General features: G+C 39.5%; 1 protein-coding gene and 1 long non-coding RNA gene across 2 annotated transcripts in view; one reads left to right on the top strand and one right to left on the bottom strand.

Moving 5' to 3' along the window:
• Positions 1-215: 215 nt before the first annotated feature.
• On the bottom strand, positions 216-24,216 carry ppp1cc (protein phosphatase 1, catalytic subunit, gamma isozyme). Its single transcript, XM_059988148.1, has 7 exons — positions 24,012-24,216; positions 12,554-12,685; positions 10,535-10,765; positions 8,739-8,843; positions 8,309-8,532; positions 6,777-6,911; positions 216-1,805 (listed from the first exon to the last, which is right to left on the bottom strand). Exons 1-7 carry the CDS (start codon positions 24,064-24,066, stop codon positions 1,716-1,718), a joined length of 972 nt encoding a protein of 323 aa, XP_059844131.1. The 5' UTR covers positions 24,067-24,216; the 3' UTR covers positions 216-1,715.
• Positions 23,830-27,994, top strand: part of LOC132404106 (uncharacterized) — a 46,290-nt gene continuing 42,125 nt past the window's right edge. The window contains exon 1 of the long non-coding RNA XR_009515424.1: positions 23,830-23,877. This is a non-coding gene — a long non-coding RNA (uncharacterized LOC132404106). The remainder of the gene's footprint in view (positions 23,878-27,994) is intronic.

The following is a 27,994-nucleotide window of genomic DNA, read 5'->3' as shown; positions in this document are numbered from 1 at the left end:
TTTTATTTGTAACTTTAAAGGATACTAAACCTTCCCAGTAATAATAGATGACCTGGTGACAATGAAGAGGAAGAGTAGAAGCCATTAGAGATAAAGAACAAGTTAAACAAACCATGCTAAAAGCCAAGTCTCCAAAATGACTCTTTTGTTCCTAGTTCAGAATCATTCCAGAAGAATTATGAAGCATCCGCACACAAACATCACAGGAGTCTAGGTTTGTAAAAAGGCTTTATTTTTCTTCCCAATTTTGATCTTCATGAAATTAACTTACATAGTTGACAGTAAAGGCATTCAAATAGATGCCCAGGGATCTGCCACTGCCACATTTAAACCAGCCACAAGGCTGAAGTGGACTGCCCAATTTTGAACTTTCCCAGCATGGTAGTGGAGATGAAGGAAGCCAGATCAGTATCTCCTCTTGGATGCAATGTTGTCAAAAACAAAGAGCATGGACAAGGTTTTGTACCAAGTTTAAAAATTAAGTGAGAAAAGGCAAAAATCTTGGGGTATAGGAGGAGAGGGGATGACTAAATAAGGGGAAACAAGTATCATATCTATTCACCTACAAGAAATTTGACCGCAATGAAGGGACAAAATGTCCATTGCATACAAGTGACCTGGAAGAGTTTAAAACTTTATGCTCTCAGCTACAAATACATGGTGAGAAACGTCTGAAGGGAAGTTTAAACATTGAGCATTCCAATTTATTTTTTGCCCAGTGGCCAATTGTCTAATGACACAGATCCTCAAATTGCTTGCTTGGCTTCAAGGCCAGGGATGATAATGGCATGGAGGAACAGGGAAACCTCCCAATCCCATTATAGGAATGAGTGAATGACAAATAAAAGTTCATTAATATTCTATGCTAGACATTCCTTAATCTGTTCTCCACCATCTTTGCCAGAAGTTAACTAATCTGTGTTAGCCATTAAAAACACAAGGAACTTAATATTTGACAAATCAAAATGCCAAATGTAAAATAATGGCTTTTATTTCATCATCGAAAATATAGTACAGGAAGTGTGCTTAATCAAATTTACGTCATTTTCAGTGATGCTGGCAGAGTGGAGAGGCAGATCCTTCTAATCGTGACATCTATACAAGACAGTTCTTTATATGACAGACATGAAGACTTGAAAAAAGCAGATGCATTCCTCTAAATAAAAAACATTAAGTACAAAAAGTTTTGAACTATAACTTGGTTTTATAAACAGTATGCCACTTCCTACATTTAGCGAATTTTGTTTTCCAAAAAAAGTAAATTACCAGCTCAAGCACCTCTTTGGGCCTTTAAAAAAGGGAAAACTCAACATTCTTCACATTTCATTTACAATACTTTCTGAACTGTACCAAAAATGTCAAATTTCTCTCAACTACTAACCCTCAATTATCCCCACCCTCCCCATGTTGAAGCCTACTGTGGAATAATCAAGTGCACACTATTGTTAGCAGACTGTGCTAACAAACAGGAGCACTGGTGCAGGTTAGAGAGCTACTGTATTTTTAATAATTTTCCATCTCAAGTGGCTGACTCATGTTTGTTGCTCTGCAGCAGCAAATACGATTCAGCGTATCACAGCAGATAAACCACAAGTCAACAAGTAGTAATCTAACCCAAGCAAGCTGACAGGTACACTTTACACAAAAAAAAAGTTAAAAATGGAGACAATCTGGTATAATACATGTCCAAATAGGCAACACCAGAATTCCTGGTTTTATTTCTTGGCTTGTTTTGTGATCATGCTCCTCGGTGGTGTTACAGGCCGGCTTGTATTGGGTTTCTTTTTCTCTGCTGGTTTCAAAATCTAAAAAAAAACACGCAGGACTTAAAAGATTTCTTTCAATATACAATAGTAAACTAATGCAAGGAAACAGGAAATACGCTTGATTTTAACCAGCATAAATTACTTTTTTTGTAAGGACACAAATAAATTAAAAAATAATAGCATTACTATCCCACATTACAAACTTCACATTTGATGTAACATTTAGTTCAGGGTCTTTAATAGATTGGATATAAACATGTCACTGAGAATTCACGTACAGTGGATTCTGGTGAACTTGGGACACACCAAAACCAGTATACTTTGGCTCAATTAAGTGGCTGCCCCAATTAGCTGGAGTTTAGACTGTAAGACACAGGAGCAGAATTAGACCATTCAGCCCATCGAGTCTGCTCTGCCATTTATTTCATCATGCCTGATCCTGGATCCTATTCGACCCCATACACCTGCCCTCTCACCATATCCCTTGATGCCTCGACCAATCAGGAATCTATCAACTTCCACTTTAAAAATACTGACGGACTTGGTCTCCATCACAGTCTCTGGCAGAGCAATTCACAGATTCACCACTCCAGCTTAAAAAAAAAATTCCTCTTCACTTCTGTTCTAAAAGGTCACCCCTCAATTTTGAGGCTATGCCTTCTAGTTCTGGATACCTACCAGAGAAAACATCCTCTCCATGCCCACCTTTACCTAGTCCTTACAACATTCAGTAAATTTCAATGAGATCCCCACAGTCTAAAATTCCAGCGAGTACAGGCCCAAAGCTGCCAAACACTCCTCACGTTAAGCCCTTTGTTCCCAGAATCATCCTCACAAACTTCCTCTGTGCTCTCTCCAACGACAACACATTCTTTGAGATATAGGGACCAAAACTGTTGACAATATTCCAAGTGCAGCCTGCATAGTGTCTTACAAAGCTTCAGTATTATCTCCTTGTTTTTATACTTTATTCCCCTTGATATAAGTGCCAACATACCTTCTTTACCTGTGAATTCTTGCACAAGATCTCCCAAGTCCCTTTGCACCTCTGATGTTTGAATTTTCTGCACATCTAGATAATTGTCTGCAATATTGTTCCTTTTACCAAAATGCATCATCATACATTTCCTGACATTGTATTCTATGTGCCACTTTTTTGCTCATTCTTCCAATTTGTTCAAGTCCTGCTTCAAGCATTGCTACCTCAGCACTACCTACCTCTCCACTATCTTCATATCATCCGTAAACTTTGACACAAAGCTAACAACTCCATTATCTAAATCACTGACAAACAATGTGAAAAGTAGCGATCCCTGAGGAACACCACTAGTCACTGGCAGCCAACTAGAAAAGGCCCCCTTTATTCCAAAGTGCAGCCTCCTGGCTGTCAACTATTCTCTATCCATGCCAGTATCTTTTCATAGGATTTTATCTTGTTAAGCAGCCACATGTGTGGCACCTTATCAAATTACTTCTGGAAATTCTAGTAAATGACATCCACCGCCTCTCCTTTTCCACCCTGTTACTTCCTTGGAGAACTAACAAATTTATCAGGCAAGATCTCCCTTTATAGAAACCATGCTGACTTAGGCTTTCCAAGTACCCCGAAACCTCATTCATTAACATAGAAACTGAAAATCTACAGCACAATACAGGCCCTTTGGCCCACAAAGTTGTGCCGAACACGTCCCTACCTTAGAAATTACTAGGCTTACCTATATCCCTCCATTTTTCTAAGCTCCATGTACCTATCCAAAAGTCTCTTAAAAGACCCTATGTATCTACCTCCACCACCGTTGCCAGCAGCCCATTCCATGCACTCACCACTCTCCAAGTAAAAAGCTTACCCCTGACATCTCCTCTGTACCTACTCCCCAGCACCTTAAACCTGTGTCCTCTTGTGGAAAACATTTTAGCCCTGGGAAAAAACCTCTGACTATCCACACAATCAATGCCTCTTATCATCTTATACACCTCTATCAGGTCACCTCTCATCCTTCGTCACTCCAAGGAGAAAAGGCTGAGTTCATTCAAGCTATTCTCATAAGGCATGCTTCCCAATCCAGACAACATCCTTGTAAATCTCCTCTGCACCCTTTCTATGGTTTCCACATCCTTCCTGTAGTGAGGCAACCAGAACTGAGCACAGTACTCCAAGTGAGGTCTGACCAGGGTCCTATATAGCTGCAACATTACCTTTCGGTTCCTAAATTCAATTCTACGATTGAAGGAGGCCAATACAGCATACGCCTTCTTAACCAAAGAGTCAACCTGCACAGCTGCTCTGAGTGTCCCAATGACTCGGAACCCAAGATCCCTCTGATCCTCCACACTGCCAGAAGTCCTACCATTAATACTACAGTCAGCCCTCCTTATCTGCGGGGGATTGGTTCCAAGATTCCCCACAAAAAATGCGGATGTTCAAGTCCCTAATTTAACCTGTCCAGTGCAGTGGTCTTTAGGACCCAGAGGAACTCCGGACCTAATTTAACCTGTCTCAGTGCAGTGGACTTTAGGACCTGGCACAGCTCCGATTCCACAGTGTTTCTGCTCATGAAAATAATCATGATTGAAAATAAAGTGGAAGTAATAAAGCGATCGGAAAGAGGTGAAATGCCATCAGTCATTGGAAAAGCGTTAGGCTACAGTCGGTCAATGACCTGAACAATTTTAATGGAGCATGTGGAAGGCCCTGCCCTGATGAAAGCTACAATTATTACTGAGCAACACAGTGGTTTAATTATTAAGTGTTTTATATGCATAGAAAGGTAAAATATATACTAAAACAAACGTTTAACTAACTGACGCTAAACAATACCGGATGTACCCATTCCAACTTCAGAACAGACTCAGGAATGGAACTCATTTATAACATGGGGACTGCATGTACTTTTAAATCATCTCTAGATTTCTTAAAATACCTAATACAATGTAAATGCTATGTATATAGTTGTTATACTGTATTGTTTAGGGAATAGTGCCAAGAAAAAAGTCTGTACATGCTCAAACAATGAGTGGAGAGAGAACCTCCAGGTTTTCCCAATCTGCAGTTGGTTGAATCCGCGGATAGGGAGGGCCGACTGTATATTCCGCCACCATATCTGACCTACCAAAATGAACCACTTCACACTTATTTGGGTTGAACTCCATCTGCCACTTCTCAGCCCAGTTTTGCATCCTATCAATGTCCCGCTGTAATCTCTGACAGTCCTCCACATGATCCACAACACCTCCAACCTTTGTGTCATTAGCAAACTTACTAACCCATCCCTCCACTTTATCATCCAGGTCATTTATAAAAATCACGAAGAGTAACGGTCCCAGAACAGTTCCCTGAGGCACACCACTGGTCACCGATCTCCATGCAGAATATGACCTGTCTACAACCACTCTTTGCCTTCTGAAGGCAAGCCAGTTCTGGATCCACAAAACAATGTCTCCTTGGATCCAATGCCTCTTTATATTCTCAATAACACTCCAACACTTTCCCAATCACTGAGGTTAGGCTAACTGGTCTGCAATTTCCTCTCACCTTAAAGAGTGAAGTGACATTTGCAATTTCCAGTGCTCAGGGACCATGTCAGAATTAAGGGATTCCTGAAAGATCATGATCAATGCATTTGTTATCTCTTCAGCACCCTCTCTCAGGACTCTAGGATGTAATCTGGCGCAGGTGACTTATCCATCTTTAGACCTTTGAGTTTGCCTAGCACTTTTTCCTTTGTAACAGCAATGGCACTTACTCCTACTCCCGGACACTCACAGACCTTTGGCACACAGCTGGTGTCTTCACAGTGAAGAAAGATGCAAAGTACATATTGAATTCATCTGTCATTTCTTTGTCCCCCATTACTATCTCATCAGCATCACTTTCCAGTGGTCCAATATCAACTCTCACTTCCTTATTCTTTATATAAATGGAGAAATTTTTAGTATCCTGCTTTATATTATCCACCCACTTGCCTTCCTATTTAATCTTTTTCCTTCTTATAGCTCTTTTTTAGTTGCATTTTGTTAGATTTTAAAAGCTTCTCAATCTTCCAAATTACAACTCACTTTTGCTACCTTATATGCCCTTTCCTTGGCTTTTAAGCAGTTCTTAATAATTTCCCTTGTCAGCCATGGTTGCCTAGCCCTGCCACATGCATTAAAATACAGCATGCTCAATCCTGCACCCTTATTAATTCTGCCACTCCGTGATCCAACTGAACTCTTTGCCCCGTCTGCAGTTGCATCCATTTATACTTGTAAACCTGCTGGCTCATCCTCAGCTCTATCATACTTGCTTCCACCCCCCCCCCCCACAATATTAGTTCATGTATGTAGTTTAAAAGTACAAATTACATTTAACTGAGTAACAAATTATGTATTTAAATGAAATGCATAACAAATTATAACACTACTATAGTTCCTAATAGTTATCAGAGAAATTCTAGCACAGACACCTAACGCAGGTAATGGACTGCTTTTTCATTGCCTTCCTACATGAAGTAGTGTCAAATATCACTGCTTTTTAATTCAGCATCAGTTGGCCCAAAAGAATAAGCATATGCAACCGACACTATTTAAAGACTGTCAGCAAATAAGCACACTGTAGTGTTTACCAGCCACACGTACATATGACTGATGCTAATTAGAAACTGTTCAGCAGCAGAATGCTGTCCCTATTAAGCAGCACAGCCCCAAATGAACAAAGGAAACACTGATTATTTTCTCCATTAGCTTTTGTTCTTTAAGAGTTGTCCTAAATAAAGTGCTCAGTTCAAAAATCTTATGTACTTAAGTGGACTGTAAAAGCAGTATCTGCACATACCAATCTTACAAGCCTGTACAATCTATCAAGTTTGAGCAATACCACACAGTACCAAAAGCCAAGTTTAAAATTAGGTTACATATTTTAAATTCAATCTGATTAGCAGACCCAGATACTCAACTAAATGTTGTACCACTCACACCCTTACATTTTATTCAGTACAGAAAAATGCAGATTAAATTTGAAGATAGTCTCACCTGAAAAGAGCACATCAAGGTTTCATCTACACTCATCATAGCACCTGCATTATCAAACTCCCCACAATAATTGGGTGCAGAGAATAAAGTCACCAATTGTCTCTTCGCAAAGAATTCATACCCATCTTCTACAACCTGTTTCAGCAAAGTAAACAAAATGAACATGAATCTTCACATATTAACTATGTACTTCATGTTAAAGACTATTGCTTACTAATACACATTCCAAATCACTGGATCTGTTAAACTGCATTAGAAGTCTTGACTTTTTCATAACACTGTTTAATTTGAATAAAGTTAAGAGTAGACGGCATATAATGGAGTAACAAATGCCATTGCCTCAACTCGAATCAACAGCTTTGTCAGCTATTGGTTGACAAAATTTGGTAAGGCAAGATTGAAGATTAACTTGATTTGTCACATGTACATTGTAACAGTGAAATGAGTTGTTTACATCAATGATCAACAGTGCTGGCAGCATTCCACAAGAGTAGTCATACCTTCAGCGCCACAACTTACTAACTTTAATGTCTTTGGAATGTGAGAGGATACCATAGCACCAGAAGGAATTCCACATGTACAAACTCCTACACAAAGCTGCAGAACTGAACCCAGCTTGCTGGTGCTGTAATAATGTTACACTAACTGCTACATGCCTGTGTACAAGACAACAATTATGCTTCCCTACAAACCTTGATATTACACATCTACATAGTAATTTTAAATGATTACATTCCAAATGAAAGAATGTTAAATTCAACTGTGGAATATGGGACACCTATTCCTAATTCCAAGTCTTCTGGTTATATTTAGCATGATAATATTGTGTTATAAAAGTAATCATCAGCATTTGCGTTCAGTCTTCTCTATTGATGAGGGACATTTGTTCAAATCATGAAGTTGAGTATCTGGAACAAACTCTATAGAAAACTTACTCCAATTAAAAGTAATCCCTGTTCAATAGACTTTACATGACTGGACTTCCTCATTATGCTAAACCACCAATGTTCATTGTGAAGTAATGACTTTTGGCATGACTATAAATCCGACCATGGGCAAGTTAAAACATTAAACTTGAGCAAGAGATTCAAATTCAAAAGGAAATGATGTCTTCAAATTACAACACTGTAGCTATAGAAACAGTGAATATTGGGAAATAAAAGATAAGTCTGGTAGTATATAACAAAAGCAAGCAGACAATATGTAAACAGATGTAGTCTGAATTTGAGTTTACAAACAGTGAGAACAGCTGCCTCATGTAGTTCAGCAATCTTACTGTTCAGATGACGATGACAGGATCACCGAGACCTGAATTTTCTGTGCAATCGAACTGCATCCACAATCCAGGTTGTCCTCTACAGGACGAAAGGATTGACCTAATGCCCCATTTATAACAGAATTTTATTTTTGACTGAGTTATCAGTATGACTGAATTATGTTACACGAGATTTAAAATATTTAACTTTAAATTCCTTATATTTCAAACACCAGCTGTAAATTCAGGCTGTCAAAATGAACCCTCCATACCATACCTGGTGGGCTCTACATATCAGATCCAGATCATGTTTATGAAGGAACTTTGCAACTACTTCTGCCCCAAATGTAAATGAGACACCTCGATCATTTTCACCCCATCCCAATACATCTTTGTCTGGATCAGACCACAAAAGGTCACAAAGAAGTCCTTGATCAGGCACATCAGTGGGTCTCATGATTCGTCTGATTTGTTCCATGGACTGAAGATCAGGTGACAAACCTGATTAAAACCACATAAATAAAATTGATCAGTACTCACATTTTATCCACCATTTGATTACTAATATTCCATAAATACACAATTTAAAAATATAGTTCTACTTCAGCATTTCAGACGTGGTATGCCACAAATATCAAGCATTTACAAACTTAAAAAAAAGATTAGTCAAAGAGGAAATGTGACCTTTGTACATAAATTATACATACCACCGTGGCAACAAAATATCTTTTCATCCACAATGGCAGCTATTGGTAAGCAGTTGAAACAGTCTGTGAAGGTCTTCCACAATTTAATATTGTACCTCCTTTTACCTTAAGGCAAAAAGTAATAGAATTAATTGATAACGTGGCTCTCAAAGTAGGGGATTAGTATTTCTGAGGCCTTTTATTTGCATATTGGTAATTTGAAAATAAAAATACTAAACGTGGCAGGGAAAGCTAAAGAAAATATCTGCTAGAAATATTCAGGACAGCCAGCTTGTATAGAAAGAAACGGAATGTTTTCAGTTTAAATTCCTTTCAGAACCAAGATGGAAAAAGCTCCCAGAGCTACAGAGAAAACAAACACCATGATAGGATAGAGACCAACAGAAACAGAATTGTGTGGCACAGTAGCACAGTGGTTAGTCTAATGTTATTACAAAGCCAGTGATCTGGGTTTAAATTCCACCACTGTCCGTCAGGAGTTTTTACCATTCTCCCAGTGACCGTGTGGGTTTCCACCAGGCATTCCGGATTCCTCCCACATTCCAAAGAGGTACAGGTTAGTGGGTTAATTGGTCTCACTGGTTAATTGGGTGGGATGGCTCATTGAGCCAGAAAGGCCTGTAACCTTGCTGTATCTCTAAAATAAAATAAAGTGACAGTGATGCTGGCTGAGAGGAGCAAAATCTTGTTAACCATATCACTGGAAAGGTATGGAAGAATGAACAAAACAATGCTGTAAATCTGAAATAAGTCTGCTGGAGATGCGGAACTTACAACTTGCCTCTTCCATTCCCACCAGAGACCCAAACACACCGGTAACTCAAATGTTCCCCTTTCAATTTAGTTCGTGGGTACTGGAACCATGCAAGCTGAATGGCCATTTTGCAGAATAATTCAGTCTGCTATGCAAATGTGATATGGATCTTGCTGTCAGTCACTGTACCCTTTCTCTGCATTTCTGGTCACTAACTCAGTCCAAAGGATGCTCTTCTGACTTGGCATATTACTACTCTCAGGACAAAACAAATTCAAGAATTTCAGGTAAAAGCAATTTCAACGTCATCAGAACAGTCAACATTTCTTCAGAGTGACAGCCCAAATTGCTAAACATTTCTAGCAATCTAAGCTTTTCAATTCAGATTATACTGTATGTGTTTGTAGTCTTTTTTTGGCTGGGGAAAAAAGAATGTGTTGATGTAGATAATGCAGCAAAATTACTGCACTTTGATCACATTATTTACTTAAAATGAGCCCAATAATCTAATATTCAAAAACCTTCTGAATTCTAGTTGTATGACAACTATTATGGAAAGCCTGACATTTATCCTTATATATGGAATATATTTGAAGGCTTCAATCAAAAAGACAAGGTAGCATCCAGCCAAATTGATCACATTTTAAAAGACAGAAATTAGACTATTTTAACTTATGGCTTTGCTTAACACAGCACCAATTTGGAATTTAAAAATCTCCAATAAATAATTAACTTCATACAAAACTTCATACTGTGCCTTTAAGTATTATTCAAGTCACTGTTTATTAAATGACTGTCCCATGTACTATACACTACTTAAACGCCCAGCAGCTTCATCTTCTAAAACTGTCCTAACAGGAGCACTGGAATCAAAATTAGTCAGTGAAATACTTTTGATTATTTTGAGAAAACAAACTTAAACATTCTCAAGCCACGTACTTAAGTGTTTTCTTCAATTGTTTCCAAATATATTACAATTGAAACCAATGCTAAGCAGATTCATCTTGGTTTTTGCAAAAGTAGACTAGAGAAGTTTGCTTACATTCATCATAAAATCCATAAATTCTGTTTATACTGGCACATTCATGGTTTCCACGCAGAAGGAAAAAATTTTCTGGATATTTAATTTTATAAGCCAACAGAAGACAGATAGTTTCCAATGACTGCTTCCCCCTGTCCACATAATCACCAAGAAACAGGTAATTGCTCTCTGGTGGGAAGCCACCATATTCAAACAGTCGAAGCAAATCATAATATTGGCCATGAATATCGCCTGGAAAAAGAAAAAAGAAAAATTAGAGAGAAAAAAAAACATCACAGTGAAGTGCAGACTAGATAACTAACACCATTCTAAGAGTGGGGTTGGAGGGTGGGAGGATGACCTTGGTATGGATCAGGCTGAGGAATATTGGGTAGCAGCATTGAATAGGGTTCATTCCTTGTCATCATGCGCTAGACTGGGGCTCATACAATTTAAAGTTTTACACAGGACACATTTAAGTAAAGCCAGGCTTGCTGACATATATCCTGGGACAGACGCTGGCTGTCACAGATGTTCCTTCTCTCCAGCTGGTTTAGTGTATGCATTTTGGTCTTGCCCTTGGCTTGATGGCTATTGGGCACTGGTTTTTAAAATTAGTGAGGTTTTGGGGTGACACTGAGACCTTGCCCGCTTATAGCTGTACTTGGTGCGGCGGATGATGTTTTGGGTTTAAAAGCAAGCCAGTCGGATATCATTGCATTTACATCGCTTTTGGCCTGTAGGAGAATCTTGCTGGTCTAGAAATCTGCCACTGCTTGGTTAGAAGACAATGTTTTTCCTGAAATTAGAAAAGATTAAATTCACTCTGAGGGGGGGTCTGTGAAAAAGTTCTATTTGAAATGGGGACCTTTCCTGTTAAATTTTGGGAGTCTTAAGGAATTATCTACTAGTTGAGGGCACTCGATTGTACTTGGGAAGTTGCCTCCCTTTTAACATAAATATGGTTTACCTCACAGGGTGGTTGATGAATTGTAGTATGAGTGTATACTGGATCACCTGACATGTTGTGGATGTGTGCGGGTCTTCGCCTTGAAGTAGTGTGGGGGTATGGCTGTGAAATATCCGTACTTGTATTTGTGAAGTGTTGTATTGTAAATATGTTAGCTGCCATGGTATGTTCGAGGAGGGCGGGTGAGGGGAGGTTTGTTTAGGGGCAAGATATAAAAGCAAATGGAGGAAAATGTAATCCATTATGTATTCTGTATTGTGTCTTTCCCTCAATAAAAGAATGGGGTTGGAGAGAGGATGAGAGAAAGAAATGGGAGGGCAATTTTGTAGATGGCCTTACTACAACAACATACAATTAAAAGCTAATAAATACAAACACAATAATGGTGTGATATACATCCAAGAACAAACCATGAAAACCACCATTTCCTGAATCTGCATTATGGACTGAATTATTGAAAACTTGCAATAAAAATATAGTACAATGAACATATCCATAGTTGAATATGCTTTTTACCCATATATCTGCAGAGAATGTATTGATAAGGCTGTTTACTAGAAATGGAAAGTTAAATCCCTATAGATTTCTATAATAAGTAGGCAACAAAACCACATGCAGCATAACAGAAGACAGAATCACAGAAGGTGCATTTCAATCCCAAACACATCTGATAGAATAATTAAAAGAGTTTACCCATGCTCCAAATGATAGGAAAATAAAGGTTAAGCTTCTCACCACCTTCAAATAACTCAAACAATTGTGCAAACAGACAGGTTAATTGCACTTGTTATTTTAAAGTTGCATGCAAATGCCTCATCTAAAAATAAGCCAGAATTTAATAAAACATGATATTAAACGAGCAACTTTGGCTCTAATCAAGGGTACATACCATAATCATAACAGCAGTATTAAGTTACAAATTTCATTGTTAATTGTTGGCTTCTAAGTGCATTCAAATATGATTTTGCAAATAAAGAAAAGGCCAATTTTCGAGCATAAATTATAAAGGTTACTTTTGGACATCTTAAGAAAAATGCTTAAACCCAAACAAAAGGCATGAAGCTTCTTACCACAAATTTTTAATGGAGCCTCGAGTTCTAGGAGAATAGGTTGACTGAGGAAGATTTCACGTGATTTGAGACACAAGCCTCTGATCTCATTCTCTTGCAGCTGCACATTCTTTCCTGGTTTTGAACCTCGCACTAAGTTGTGGAAGAAAATTAGTTAATTAACTGCTGGTATGCATTTGTGAGCTTGTCATGCAAGCTCTAAAACACATTTTGTTTGAATAGCTCTGCCAGTTTTCTGCCCCCACTACATATACCAAGATAGCAGTTTCTGAAAACATTGCAACACCAAAGACAGCAATGCAACTATACATCCTCTACAAGTGGACAGATAATGCTGAAAATTATTCTTGCTTCGAACTCCATAAAAAACAAAAATCCAGAACATTAAAAGTATTCATTTATGCTGATACACAACTGAAATGACCAGCAGTTACGGGTTCAATTTACCATCATCCATTAGTAGTAGTACAAGTAAAATAACTTAATCAGGTCTATATCACAACCATCCAGCATTTTCAGCTTGGCTTATAAAAATAACTTACTCTTGTTTAATGTTACAGAGAAAAGCTACATAGAAATTTTCCATTTTTCCTACGCACAAAATCATGTATTTACAGTCAGTAAGATTCTCCCAGACAAAATTTCACTTAATAAAATGCAAGACAGCACTGTGATACTGGAAGAGGGCATTAAAAAGCAAATCCTTTGCTTGCATCTTCAGAAACAGCTCTATTTCTATCTTAGACATCTTTCTTTTTCCTTTTCAAGGTTCTTTTGAAGACCTTGACCTGGAGTTACACTCTGACTTCAGTTCTTTGCAGGAATGGGACCTGCTCTCAGGGCCTCACAACCGACTGGGTTTTGATATCCCAAGGATGTGGCCTGGAAGGTGAGCATGCCTTCATGGTTTTGATTTTCGTGGCTCTGGGGACTTGCTGATTCTAGGCTGGTGCCCCTGACTGAAGCATTGTGGGAGAACGCAAAACATCATGAACAGTGGGTTAGCTGCCAGGGTTGCGTGTCTGGACAGCGGTGCCTTTTTGGTGCCAACTCTCTGGACGCAGAGTTCAGAAAAGGCAAAGCAGCAGACTTTTAACATCGTAAATCTGTGAGCAGTTTGTTAGGTCTCGTCTCTCGCTGTGAAACAGGGACACCTCTTTCTCCCTTATTAGGGATAGAGAGCCTGTGGTATGTCAAATGACCAGGTGAGTGAGTAGTTCTTGGGGTACTGCAAATGTGTCTTTATTGATGCTTGAGTGCTTGGTGGAGGGTGCTGATGTTTTTTTGCTTGTGGGGGGAATCGGTCATTGTCTTGCTGCTGCTTGTACGTGGGAGGGGGAGCTTGCCACATTTTAACAGTCATTCGTTCTTCGGGGCACTGTTTTTGTGGATGTTTGCGAAGAAAAAGAATTTCAGGATGTATATTGTATACATTCTTCCGATATTAAATGTACCTATTGAAACCTACATGTATTACCTACATTTTAAATGCAGAGATACAAAGCCAAGCTTGTAAGATGTTTTTGCATACAGGAAAAAAAAGAGGGTAATTCAACTCAAGGTGAGTGAATAATGATCCATTATAGGTATACACATGAAAGCTTCAAACACTTTTTTTCATATCTTTTCTGATGACATTAGGAAATGACCCACTATGTCTAAGATAATCTTCTAGAAAGACCCCGTTCCTGATTTAGTGCTGATTTATTCCCTCTCAGGCCAACTTATACCATCTTCATCCCCACTGTCCTAGATTCTCTCACCAGCTACCACAAGGGTATACCATTTAATCTACGAAACACCATGTAGTTGGGATATTGAAGCAATCCCAGAGTATCCCCACACTGCACCAGAAGTCAGATTCAAACCTGGGCTGATGGAACTAAGTCAGTCACCCCTGCCTGTAACGCCACTTACATTAATAAACATCAAAATTTGTATAAATACTACAATTACTCAGGGAATGAAAGCTGATAAAAAAAAACCGAGAATTGAAGAAACTCACATGGAAACCTAAACAATGGTACTTGTTTCCAAAATTCTTCCAAAGGTGAGCAATATGGGTACAAAGACATTAATTGGGGAAAGACCTCAATATTGATCCCCAGAAGCATCAAAAATGAGTTGATCAAATCCCAAAAGACAGTTGCTAGAATGAATGTAAAGCAGCCAGTAGAAAAACCAAAACAATTGTCCACACATTGCCCCATGACACCATCACAGAAACTCCTTGTCCTTGAGAAGCCATGTGTGTATCACTACCATCACTAAATTGAACAGATCACAGTATGCAATGGAAATACAAGTTAACTGGGGCAGCTGTTTATTTGAGACAATTCTTAAAAGAAAAACTAATTGAAGAAATAGCTGTGATCACCTTCGCTTATTTTGGACATTATGCCACTTGATTAGGACAGCAGAGTGTTGCCAGTTTCCATATACTTGTGGCCATTAGTCACTACACCGTGCCTAGAGTGATCGGTTTTTAAAAGTGTCAGTTGCTTATGTGTATTCAAAGAGTGGTGATTTTTGACATTGATGGTTGGCTAGAAATAAGCAGCAACACAATTTAGAACTGTTTTGCTCACTGCAGTTTCAAGCATTCAGGCTTACATGCCAGTTATGACTGGGAATGCAAATGAAATGATTTCACTACTTCAAGTTAGGAACTACGAAGAATTAAGATATAATCATCTCGATCATTTCAATAAATAATTAAAATATGGAGCATGTAATCACAAAGCATTGTTATGAAGGCAGTTCATTATCTACACTAGGTGTTTGTACAGATTTTGTTAATTTACAGTCAAAAGAACACGCCAGTACATGGGATGGGCCTTACTGAGAATTAGTTTTATACTTCTATAGTAGCAATAGTGTTCTCATTTGTTCTGTATTTCATTTAAATACATAATCTGTTACTCAGTTCAATGGTAATTTTTCTTCACTATACCCTTTTAACTATTTTTATGAAACTTTGGGCCAAAAAGTACTGGTCCCAATATGTCCCAATTTACCAGAATTTAATGCATTTTCAGGACTTTGACAAGGCCAATATTTATTGTTCATCTTTCACAACCCTCATGAAGGTGGCAGCACGCCAGAGCCTTTAAATACTGCATGGCGAAAGTACTCCCAAACTGAAACCCAGCAATGAAGGATCAAGAATATGTTTGCAAGTCAGGATTGTGTATGATGGAGAACCTACAGGGAAATATATTATGGCAGGAAATTTTTGAAGCAGCTGAAGATGGTTCAGCCTAGGGCACTGCCCCAAGGATTGACGCTACATGACTGCAAATACTCAGTCATTTTAGAGCTTACATGCTAGAAATCATTGAGAATAGCACAATTCTGGAGCCTCCTCCAACCCCCATTAGATGTTTAATTACCCACTAGATGCAGAAGTGTTGAAATGTTTCAAGTTATCTGCTGGTTTCAGGATTACTAAAAAACCAATTATACACTGTTTAACATACATGTTGGCTATATTGTATTCCACTAGCCTCGCACCTGATTGTCATTCAAGCCAGTGGAATATGCCTGGTTATGTAATTATAGATAAGATACATTTCTAGAGCTGATGGTTTACCATGCCTTGAGCATGTACAGTTCTCGACTCCTAGATCTTGTTAATTTCTCCCTATTTAACACATTTGCTGTGACACAGTGGTGAAGTTGGGGGCTTTTTCCTGATCCATTGTGGACATACATCAACGTCAACACAGACAAATAAATCTGCCAAAGACTGGCAAAAACAAGGGCAAGCAGGTTCTCTCAGTACCTGCCAGAGTGCATAAGAAATATTGAATGGATGTTTCATGTGGAAAAATACAAGCCCAGATAAAGTAGGAAAATCCAATTCAGCTAACCACAAAGCTATCTGTGTACTCTTAATTAATGGATGATGTCAACAGTGCCATTAAGTACCAACCTTGATCAATGTTCAGTCTAGATTGAGCTAGGACTACTCAACTGCAAACATTATAGCTTTAATTCAAACACAGACTGAAAGCTGAAATCCAGAGATTAGGCAAGAAAATTTACCTGGACACCATTTTCTCATAAGGAGAAATTAAAGAGTCTTGGTGTTGGTCAAAAAAATCCAGGGGAAAATCTTTCCAACAATTCGTATTAAAGATAGCTCTGGTTGTCGACAGTCAACTAAGAACCGCAACAATACAACATCTTTAATGTTATAGGCTCAACCATCTTCAATTATCTAACTTCACACTGGAATAAAGTTTGTTTAATCGTTCACACTTGTGTAATATCTAGATATTCATTTAGCTATTAAGTGTCAAGTGCACTCACAAACAAAAACTATCTTCAATATAAATTTAACCACTCAAACAATATTTGATGGCCCCAGCCATCAAAACCTTGAAAGGCTCAATAACCACTGACCTTAACTTTGTTAACAACTTTAAACACCATGCCTAGAGAGCAGAGCCTGGGTACCTGGTAACAAGAATTTTAAAAAATCATTCTCAATCATAAAACCAGTCCACCATTTATACAAGGCAGTGTGGTAGAGTACTCCTAGCTTCATCAGTGAATACAACTCCAACAAAGATCAAGCACAAGGTAACCTGTTTGATTAGTTCATTATTCATCATCCTAAACATTAACTGCCTAACCCTTGGCATATATTTACTGTCTCCAAAACACACTTCAGCAAGTCACAGTGGTTCTTTCAACAGTTATCAGAGTGTATGAACAGAAAGGCAGTCAGAGGGAGTCAAGTAGAAAGGATTAATTGCACATGGTGAAACACAGATTCAAGTGCAATAGTACTGAGTTTTCTCCCAGAATGAACACTTAGTGTAAAAAAAGCCAACTCTTGTCAGAGGAAATGAGCAAGCAGAGTATATTTTAAAAGGGCTTCACAAAATTAGAAAACTCAAGGGCATACATATATAGTTAGTTCTGTTAGTGACTTTCAGCAGTAAACTTTGAACATGGAAAATTAAGTAGACAGAACCATAGATACAAGTTCTGTAATTTATCAAAGTATTTTTTAACGTAAGAGAAAGTTCTCAGAACATATCATTTCAAGTTATGGCAGTGTTCCAAAAAATCTGCAAGGTTTCATTGTATTGAGATTGTCAAAACCTGAAACGTTAACTCCTTCCATAGTTTCTCCCTAGCCTGCTAAGATTTTCCAGTATTAATCCCAGATTTTTAAAAAATATTTCTGATCATTTATTGCAGGGCACATGCTAACATATGGGGTAGTTGCTGCTACTTCCTGGTAAAGTCCTGCACTCACCATAAAACTGAACACCAAGTAGATATACTGCTAGCCCACCCAATAGTACTCACAGCTTCTTCGCTGTGATTTCAGTGCACCAGTAGAGAGCAGGGATCAATGCAAGATTTGTCAGTCAAGTATTTTTTTAAAGCACTAAGGAAAACATCCATGAGTGTTTAAACAGGACTAACTTCGCTTAGTTTCAAAAAAAAAATCACCACCGTGGTGCAATATTTAATAAGTTACAAGGGTACAATAAAATAGTCCTCCATCTTAGCCACTCCTGGAACTTGGCACCAGCCCATTCTACAACCCAGTGAATTCCAGTGTACCAAGAAAACACTGGAATATGGAAAAGGTAGTCTAAAGACCAAAGCTCTATATACTAAACTTAAACGTTAAGGTATAAAACTGTTAGGGCAACACTGATGAAGAGTCAACAGAAACATTACAAACATGAGAAAATTTGCAGATGCTGCAAATTCACCAAAATGCTGAAGGAACTCAGGCAGCTAGGCATTATCCATGAAAATAAATAAACAAAGTTTTGGGCTGAGACCCTTCATCAGGACTGGGAAATAGAGAAGTGAAGTCAGAGTAAGAAGGTGGCAGGAGGGAACATTAACTGTTTCCCCTTTCCAGAGATCTACCTTGACATACTGAATACACTTAGCATTTTTATTTCACTTTTCCAATATCTAGAGTTTTGATTTACACTGAGTATTTAGAGTTTAAGCTTCCAGAAGTGAATTACCACTTATTACAAAAATGGACAATTATGCCCATTTCATCTGCAACCCCACTGTATTTTTCGATAATCAAAGTTCAATAGATGTTACTTAAGAGCAACAGAACAGACTTGTTCCTTGAATTGAGCAGTATCCAAAAATCTCAATGGAAAGGTATTTATAGTACAACAGTTGTTTCTCTCATTCAAACAAAATTCATCCATCTCTTTTGCTTTGTAGACAACATGTTTGAGGTTTTGCAACAAATTGATTTTAGATTCAAGACTTTACAAAAGTTGGTTTCTAACAATTTTATTGAGTCAGTTTAGTTTACCCTCATCAATGTTCACCTTATCATTTTGCTCCTACTACTGCAGCAGGAAATGGCAAACCAATCCCACAGATCTTTGCAAGTAGTTCTCTTTTATACTCCGTAAGGTTCAACAAACCATTCCACTACTGTTCTAAAGGACCCACATAAAGCACGGCTAGCAAGAATTATGAAAATGGATTTTTTCCTATTCTGGCAATGCCACTGTTGCAATCAGCTAAGTCAAGGGTTAGAAATAATTAAAGATTCTAATTCTGAATTAATTTCACACAGTGCACCTCACATTAACTTCTGCAAGTTACTACAATTTACTGATGCACACACTTAACATTATAAGCACCATGGTCGTTATTAAAATTTATCCTATTCAGGCACAACATATTGTTGATCAAAAAAATATGCAAGAAATACTCTTCAAATCAGACAGCAGCTGGACAGATAAAAAGCTACATTTCAGCTTAGCTTTCAGAAATGTCTTAAATGGCAACAAGGCAAGAGGGTAAGGGAGGAAAAAAGCTAAGACATTGATTGACAAGTGTTGGTGGTGCCAGAAGAGAGGGGACGGGAAAAGCTTTTTGTTAGCAGCTGGTCTACCCAGAAATGTAAACAAGGAGATAAAAAAAACAGGAGGCAATATTGATGTTTTTTTTGCAAAGGCTGAACAGCTTTCCCAAGACACTTTCGTACACCCCACAGAAGAACCAACAACACCCAGCCTATCACACAGACCTAATTTTTTCTAGAGATCTTCACTCCATGGTCTGATTTAAGCTCCCCCAATATGCCCAGCCTACTTCCACCTCCTCCCAAGATCCAGGAACATTCTAATAGAATCACCATTTTGATCTATTTCTCACAGAACTTATTCTTTCCTTATTCTTTCACATTGTTTAGTCTTTTTCCACTTGCATCTGTGAGTGTAATGCTTTAGAACATTAACAATGTCCAAAAAAAGGGATTTTAAGGATCCCTCTCTTGCTCTATCCCACAACAGAGTGGGCAAAAGTTTTTCTTGTTTCTTAGAGGGGCCCAACCAAGATTCCTTCATCCAACTTACACAATGAACACCTCCAACTCAATTCACTACCTGCAAACTACTAGTGTTACAGAGCTTATGTTGGACTGACTCTTCATGGGATATACGCCAAATAAAGCAGCCATGTTAAAATTTGGAAGAGATGCACACCATCCCTACCAAAGCCCTTAAAACTCAAAGCAGTTTTCCACAAGGGATTAGCAGCTGAGATAACATGTCACTTCATTACCTGGTATTAACAGTGAGAAAGTTAACTTGCTCTTGGATGCAGCACTCAAAAATGCAAATGGTTTACCAAGGCTTATAGGTTTCCAGCCTGCATGTGATCATTACCAAAATAAACACAAGATATGCAGAGCTAGTTTGCCCAGAAGTTTTACTGGACAACAGCAAATAACAGTCTTAACTGGAATGACAGAACACAAAATTGAGACTACCAGCTACAAAAAGACTTAGTAAATTAATCAAGGATTTACTCATTGAATCAGACTTTGTAAACTAATTAATTTAGATCTCAAAGCAGGCATTTCTTAGGTTTTAAGACAAATTCCCAAATTTCACATTAAATTATCTGTTACATTAGGCATCTGTGGTGCATCATGGTCTGGCGAACGAAGCTTCAAACGATTCAGCAGTCATCTAATTTGGAACAGAGGAAGTGAAGACCTGACTATTTCTACGGAAAGCAAAAACATTCAACATGATTTAAAGGGCATCTCCAAATCCAAAGCTTGGATTTCAGTTAGAACTATAATAAAATAGTCAGGGAAGACCAACATGACAGACAGAAACTAGATTAGTTTGCAGTATTGATCCACTATACAAGGGCAGAATGCAGTGCAAGACTGAACTAAGTTTATGCAATAAAAATCTGAAGCCCAGCCAACAGGACAGTGGCATGCATGTCACTGGATGCAAAGAGCTTTGGAATATGGATTATGCTACTTATAAAATTGGCCCTACTTAAACTGTGACATTGAACTTTATTGTTGAACCACAATACCTGCAGAGTGCCAGCTATTTATTTCAGTACTTATCTATGAAAATTTCCATGATGTTTAAACCCCCAAGAATACAATTACCCAAATCTCTTTTCACAAAAGACTGCACATACAGGCTACAGCTAAAATAGATTACAGAGGTTTTCCTCATGGATATTAGATCAAAGTTCATTAGATCAACAAAGATTACAGACTGCACAAGTACATTTAATGTCAAATATTCACACCAATTTAGTGGGACCTACAAGTACCTTGGTGTGCACCTGGACAACAGACTTGAGTGGAGCACCAACAAGAGTCTGTGTACAAGTCGCCTCTACTTCCTGTGGCGACTGAGATCCTTTGGAGTATGCAGGCCTCTCCTTCACATGTTCTACCAGTCTTTTGTAACCAATGCAATCTTCTATGTGGTGGTGTGCTGGGGCAATGGCATCAACACAGATAATGCCAACAGACTCAAACTGATCAGAAAGGCTGGCTCTGTTATAGCAGTCAAACTGGACACTCTGGAGGCTGTGGGTAAAACAAGAGATCCTATGGAAAATCTTGCCAATTCTGAACAATGTTTCTCACCCTCTGCATGCCACCTTGGCTGAACAGAGGAGCAGCTTTAATAATAGACTAAGACAACTGTGCTGCTGCAAAGAGCACCGTAAGAGGCATTCTCAGTCTCGGCTCTATGAGTCAACCTACAGTCAGGGAAGTGATGACCTCCTCCTGTTTGAGGCAACTTATTTTTTATTCTTTCTACTTCTAATACTTGTATATCTGTGCACATGTAAAGCTACTGTGACACTAATTTCCTTTGGGATCAATAAACTATCTAATAATTTGCACAGAAAAACTGGTTGCCCCTCACTGTTTAACAGGTGATAAAATTCCAAAAATATTCAATAAACCTAGACTTAAAAAAGATTCAACAAACAGCCACCCTGATTCACAAGTGACCACCCTGCATTTGGATGAGGCATCTCCACTTCATTATTTTAACTTTAAATGCTGTTTAAGCAGCCAATTTCTAATCTTAATGAAAAATTATTATTTCAACAGATAGTTGAAAATAAAGTTAACCCAAAACAGTTCCCTGGAACCATTTTACTCAAAACACAAGATAAAAAACCCATTTACAGACCCATTGCACAAAGCAATATTATTTATTTTCTCAAAGTTGATCGATCTACTTAAGAAAATCTCTATATCGGTTGGCAAGTCATGTCACTCCCATGTATTAGCTTCAAGGCTTTAATAATCTACCAATCTGAAATTCTGTTCAATTTTTACCTCACTTCCTTCAAGAATGAAAATGCTTGGCCATTCCTTTCACCTCAGGATCAGCATCCATTTATTCCATTAAATGAGACTTTGGGTGAATATTCACATTTCTTAAATATAGTAAACATTATTTACTTCAGACCTCACAGCACCTAATATTTTGTAGAAATACCTCATTTTAGTACATTCTTCACATTCTCGGGATGACCTATAGCACCCAACTTGTAAGTAATTCCTCAGGTACAGGTAACTTCCTTTGAGCAAGATACCACAGATATCTTGAGATAAACAGAGCTGCAGTAGATTAAGTATATCCAACTCTCAGCAATGCATTGCAAAATCTTTCAATGCACTGAGATTTAAAATCACTTCATTCTTAAGAGGTCAAGGAGTTTAAAAACAAAATGCATCCTTAAGCTGATCAAAGATACTACAAATAACAGTGCAACTAGGAAGGGAGATACAGAAAGGGGTACTGGTCATAGCGGGGGGGGGGGGGGAGGAGAGAGAGACTTTAAATAGCAGGCTTGTATAAGAGCATATTCTACTGATCACAGCTGTAATGTGGGAAAAATAACACATACAGATTTAATGGTCACATTCTACTGGAAGGATGCACACAAATAAACACACTGTAAAGATTTCTATCCAAGTGGGAAATCAAAATTCAGATGATGCTGAACTCTCTAATCCAAACACTGATGAGGGAACATGCTCTTCAAACAAAAAGTGGTCGCCTTATACAAGAATCTGATATCATTCTGATAAAAGTGTGGACCTTCCAAATACATAAAGCTGATCAAGTTTTATACAGGCCAGTTGAAAGGAAATCTCCATGGTTATCTGGTTACTCTCCAAGTAATTCAACCACAAAAGGGGTAACTTTATCTAACGCACAAGGTTACATTTTATTGCTGACCTACATTTCCACGGACAGAATGTGTGAGGGCTCCGAAGATCCTTCCCTTTGGAAGGACGTGCTCAGAAATTACTCCTTGTAAAGATTTACTAGGCGGCAACAAAAATAAAAGTCAGTTACATTTTAATTCCTTTAATGCGATGGGTAACTCAACAACACGAATTCCAAATTAAAACAATCACAATCTTCATTATATCCTGTAATTGGATGGACTTTCCACCGATAAAACATCAATTACATTTTATAAAGGGCGCGGAAAGAAATAGATGGTTACTCTTCAAGTAATAGTTAGCCTGCCCTACATTTCCAGAGATGGTGAAAGAGAAACAGTTGTCTTCCAAACATAGAAGGTGAGAATGCCATCATCATCAGTGGCTCTAGGGCGTTAAGTAATAAGCCATATATATACCTTTCTTAACAAAAAAAAACACACCGGTAGTCTCTAAGGCGCTTGAAAGTAATCTAATTCTACAGATAATCGAAAACGGGGTAATGGTGAGGAAGCAGAGAATTGCTGATAATAGATATGGGTTATATGGAGCTCATGCAAGCGGAGTGGTGAAATTTACCCCAATCACCAAGTGCTCCGCCATTTCGGTGGCAGTTCCAGCCCCGATCCCACCACAGCCCCCACCCCTCCCCCACAACATTAAACTAGATCCCCATTCTGTGGAGGGGCCGGGCCCAGCACGCACGCCGGCCCGGCCCGGGGAAGGATGCGGATGCGAGCAGGGCCGGGGCCCGCCGACGCGCTCACACGGGACGGCGAGAAGGGCAAGCCAGGTCAGGACCCGCCGGCTGATCGACGGGAGTGCCGGCGTTATTTTACACGTAGGCCGCGCCGACCGCCGGGGGAACCGGTGAGAGGAAGCGGCCGGCTGTGGGAGAGGCGCACCCCTGCTCCCTCCCGGCCTCACCTTCTAACAGTCTCTGAATGATGCTGTCGATGTTGAGCTTGTCGACATCGGCCATGGTTTGGGGCAGCGCCTCGGGGTGGTGGTGGTGGTGTTCGGTCCCTCGCCTTCGGCCGCGTCGCCCTCCTCGCCTCCCGAGCCTCCCTTCCCTGTTCAAAAAAAATCCTCCAGAAAATGGCGTCACCGCTCGGCGGAAGGGTACCAGCGCGGGCCCACGGACTATTTATTCGGCCCATGACGTACTACCGCGGGCATTTATACATCCGCGCGGGCGCGTTCTCTGCACCGGGACAAAGTCCCTCTTTGTGTTGGTGTTGTGGTCGTACTTATCGCCGCTAAATATCATTTACTGTCTTGCTTGTGCAACCTTTGCACCTCCTGCCAGGAGTGGCAAGATTCTTACACTGTAGGCAAAGTTAAGTGATCAAAAAGATGCCTACTTATGACTCTTCTTCATAGATGCTGCCTAACCCGCTGAGTTTCTCCGGCGTGTTGCTTTGAAAAGGAATGGACTTTTAACTGAGGGTCGGACGATAATCATGTTACAAAGAATGTGGAGTGAAGCAATTCTGGATGCCGTAGAATGTCCAACTTGTCCTTAAAGGCTTCCAAATGTTTGACTTGGTGACGCAGTGGACTGCAGATGCTGGAAGCTGAATCAACAATCTGCTGAAACAATTCAGAAAGTTGAGCAGCGTCTCAAAGTTCAAAGTATGTTTATAATCAAAGTAGGTATATATGATACAACCTTGAGATTCGTCTCCTTACAGGCAAAAAAGCCCAAAAGAACCCATTAAAAAGACCATCAAACATGCAATCTGCAGAGAGAGGAAAAAAACTAATTATGCAAATAATAAGTATAGGCAAATAGCATTCAGAACAAAAGCAAGTTCGTAGACATGAAGCCTGGAGCAGGCTGCAGCCTTTGCCTCAGTTCAGTGCAGAGCCCAGTAAACATCACAGAGCCCAGAGCAGGCCTCAGTTTGGCACAAAACACCGAGTGGAACTGGCCCAACCCTTGCCTCTTGTCTCAAAGCCCTGTCTTTTCAATCCAGCTGGCCAGGTGTTTAAAGCACCCAAGCATCAGCTTGTTCCTTGCACTAGGACCTGGGCCCTGTCACATCGAAATGCTCTGGGGCTGGACCCCACCACCATGTTTGGGCCCATATTCGAGCTTTCCAAGTTGGCCTGGCACTTAGGTGGATAAAGCCTTGCTCTTGAGTTGGGTAGATAGGCCTCTCCTCTACTCCCACTGTGGGGAGAATAGAACCGGGCGACATTTTTGGTCAGGAACCAGCATCGGGATTAAGGGTGGAAAGAGGAGATACAGGGAGAGGTTAATGAGGGGTAAGTGATTGGTAAACTGAGGGGGGGTGAAAGATGGCAGGCAGGTGCAGCGAGATTGGGTTTGGAGGGGGGTAAAGTGGAACTGGTAAACTGAGGCAGGTGGTCATTAAATGGAGGCAGACAGCTTATCATGCAGTTTTGGATTCCTCGCTTAAGCAGGACATACTTGCCTTAGAAGCAATGCAGCAAAGGGTTACCAGATTAGTTCCAGCATAGCATAGTGGCATAGTGGTTAGCCTAACACTTCATAGTGCCAGTGACCCAGGTTCAATGTGTGTAAGGAGTTTGTAAGTTGTATTTATGACCAGCTGTTGCTATTTCCTCCCACGTTAGAAAGTCATACTGGTTAGTAAGTTACTTGCTCACCTTCGTGTAACTGGGCAGCGTGGACTCGTTACAAAAAGGCCTAATACTGTGCTGTACCTCTTAAATAAAATAAAACTGTTACTTCCAAGAGCTTAGAAGATTGAAGGTGGATCAGATTGAACTTTAAATATCTTAATAGGCTGGATGCAGGAAGAACGTTTCCCTGGACAAGGAGCTACTGTCTCAGAAGGTGGGGTAGGTTGTTTCGAACTCACAAGAAAAATCTTGATTGCGTGAATTTCTCTTGATGCTCCAGTGTTATATCAAAATATTAACCTAAGTGGAAGAAAACAAGGAGCCGAAAGATGCGAGTCGAACTTTGTCTTTTACTTTTGCACTTACACGTAATAGCATCATGGTGTATGCAATTTACTTATTTTTACATATAACCTGTAGTGAATTGTTTAAATGAACACGAATGCTTAATCAGCTACATTTTTAAAAGATTGATCAAATACTACTGAAATATTAAATACACGATGCTCCTCCACAAGCTGGATCAGCACGTCGTGTGGAAGCTTGTGTGATTCAAGGACAACATCAGGCGGTGCCAACTCAGGGCCACCCACGTTGGAGCAGCTGTGGACGAAATGCCAGATGAAGATCGATCCAACTCGCATCTACCCCTCCCGGGCCACACCTCAATTAGAAGTGCCAATGCCAGGCGGAACAACAGACTTCTCCCTGCTTAGCTATAAACTCCAACTCAACAGAGAATGCATCTCAGCTATATACACAGTATGCTATATAATACAAATACTACCTACAGACATCCGCAGCATAATAAATTGTCCCATTCAGGCCTAAAGATTTAATCGCTGTGGAGGGTTTTTTATTCTTGTGGGATAACGTCTTTCCTGACAAGGGGGAGTCATTCTGCTTGAGACTTATGGCTGTGAAAACAATCTGGGGCTTCCTACCCGGTGGTTGTTGGAGTGAACACTGAGACAGCAGAAAGTGGTTCTGACTGCTGTGGACTCCTTTCTCCTCCTCCTGCCACTTTCTTCTTCTACTTTGTGCGTCTTGATCTCGGGAAGGTGCATTTAGATCACTGGAGTATTCTCTTATCAATCCTTCCATTGCTTCCTTTACGATCTGACCTCTACTCTTGGTGTCCTCATCCACAGCATCTGATGAATCCTCTGCTTTCATATCTCCATTGACTCCTTCCCTTTTGGCCTCTGCGCCTACTTTTACAAGCAGCTTTTTGTCTCCCATTTGAGGTTCGTGCAATAAACAATGCACACGGAGTTAGATTCTGGATCTTCATGCTCACAAAAGTTTGCAACCTTACTGAAGCTCCTTGAACTCTCTTCCAGCTTAAAACTAAGCCGCATTTCAAAAGTTACTGCCTTGTCTGCTAGAGCAAGTTCTGTTAGCTCTCCTGATTTCCTTCTTCAGTGTTCTCCTGCATTTCTTCAATCCTCAATTACCTCATTTGTTCTTGTTTGCCTATAGCTGCTGTGCACCTACTTCTTTTTCTTAACCAGAGCCTCAATATCTCTCGAAAACCAAAGTTACACAACTTGTTACCTTGACTTTTTATTCTGATAGGCACATATGAGTATTGTACTCTCAAAATTTCACTTTCGAAGACCTCCCACTTACCAAGTAAACCTTTACCAGAAAATAACCCACACTTGCCATATCCTTTCTAATATGATCAAAATTCATCCTTCTCCAATTCTTAGAATCGCAACTACAGGACCAGACCTATCTTCTTCCATAATACTTTGAAAGTAATGGGATTATTACCACTAGATGCAAAGTGTTCCCATACATAGAATATCTGGTACAGAATTGCACTCCCTCTAATTGTGACATCTCTATACTGAATAAAGAAATTTACCTGAATGTACATCTCTCATTCAGCTCTTTTACGGCATTCAAGTCCCAGTGAATGTGTAGAAAGTTAAAATCACCTATTATTACAACCTTATGTTTCTTGCAACAGTCTGTGATTTCTCTTCAAATTTGCTCCTCTAAATCCTGTGGACTGTTGGGAAATTCAAACTACACACACAAAATGCTGGTGGAACACAGCAGGCCAGGCAGCCTCTATAGGGAGAAGCACTTTTGACGCTGCTCCTAACCCTCCTGCAACCAAGCCTCGCTAACAGCTACAATATCATAATTCCACATGCTGATCCATGCCCTAAGTTCATCTGTCCTTCCTACAATACTCCTTGCATTGAAATATATGTAGCCCAGAACATTAGTCCCACCATACTCAACCTTTTGATTCCTGTTCCTGACCTTGTATGTAGGCTTAA

This window comes from Hypanus sabinus, chromosome 13 (genome assembly GCF_030144855.1).
Source record: "Hypanus sabinus isolate sHypSab1 chromosome 13, sHypSab1.hap1, whole genome shotgun sequence".
NCBI lineage: Eukaryota > Metazoa > Chordata > Chondrichthyes > Myliobatiformes > Dasyatidae > Hypanus > Hypanus sabinus.
The sequence above is the reverse complement of the archived record's forward strand: the minus strand, read 5'-3'. Positions and strand labels throughout refer to the sequence as shown.

Bases quoted from the DNA above. Each gene is read 5' to 3' on its own strand.
- ppp1cc (XM_059988148.1), bottom strand. From the start codon at position 24,066: ATGGCCGATGTCGACAAGCTCAACATCGACAGCATCATTCAGAGACTG. The intron at 8,844-10,534 runs GTAAGCAAACTT...TTTTGCCTTAAG, and splicing joins TTATGGATTTTATGATGAAT to GTAAAAGGAGGTACAATATT. The intron at 1,806-6,776 runs GTGAGACTATCT...GTTTTTTTTTAG, and splicing joins CCTTGATGTGCTCTTTTCAG to ATTTTGAAACCAGCAGAGAA.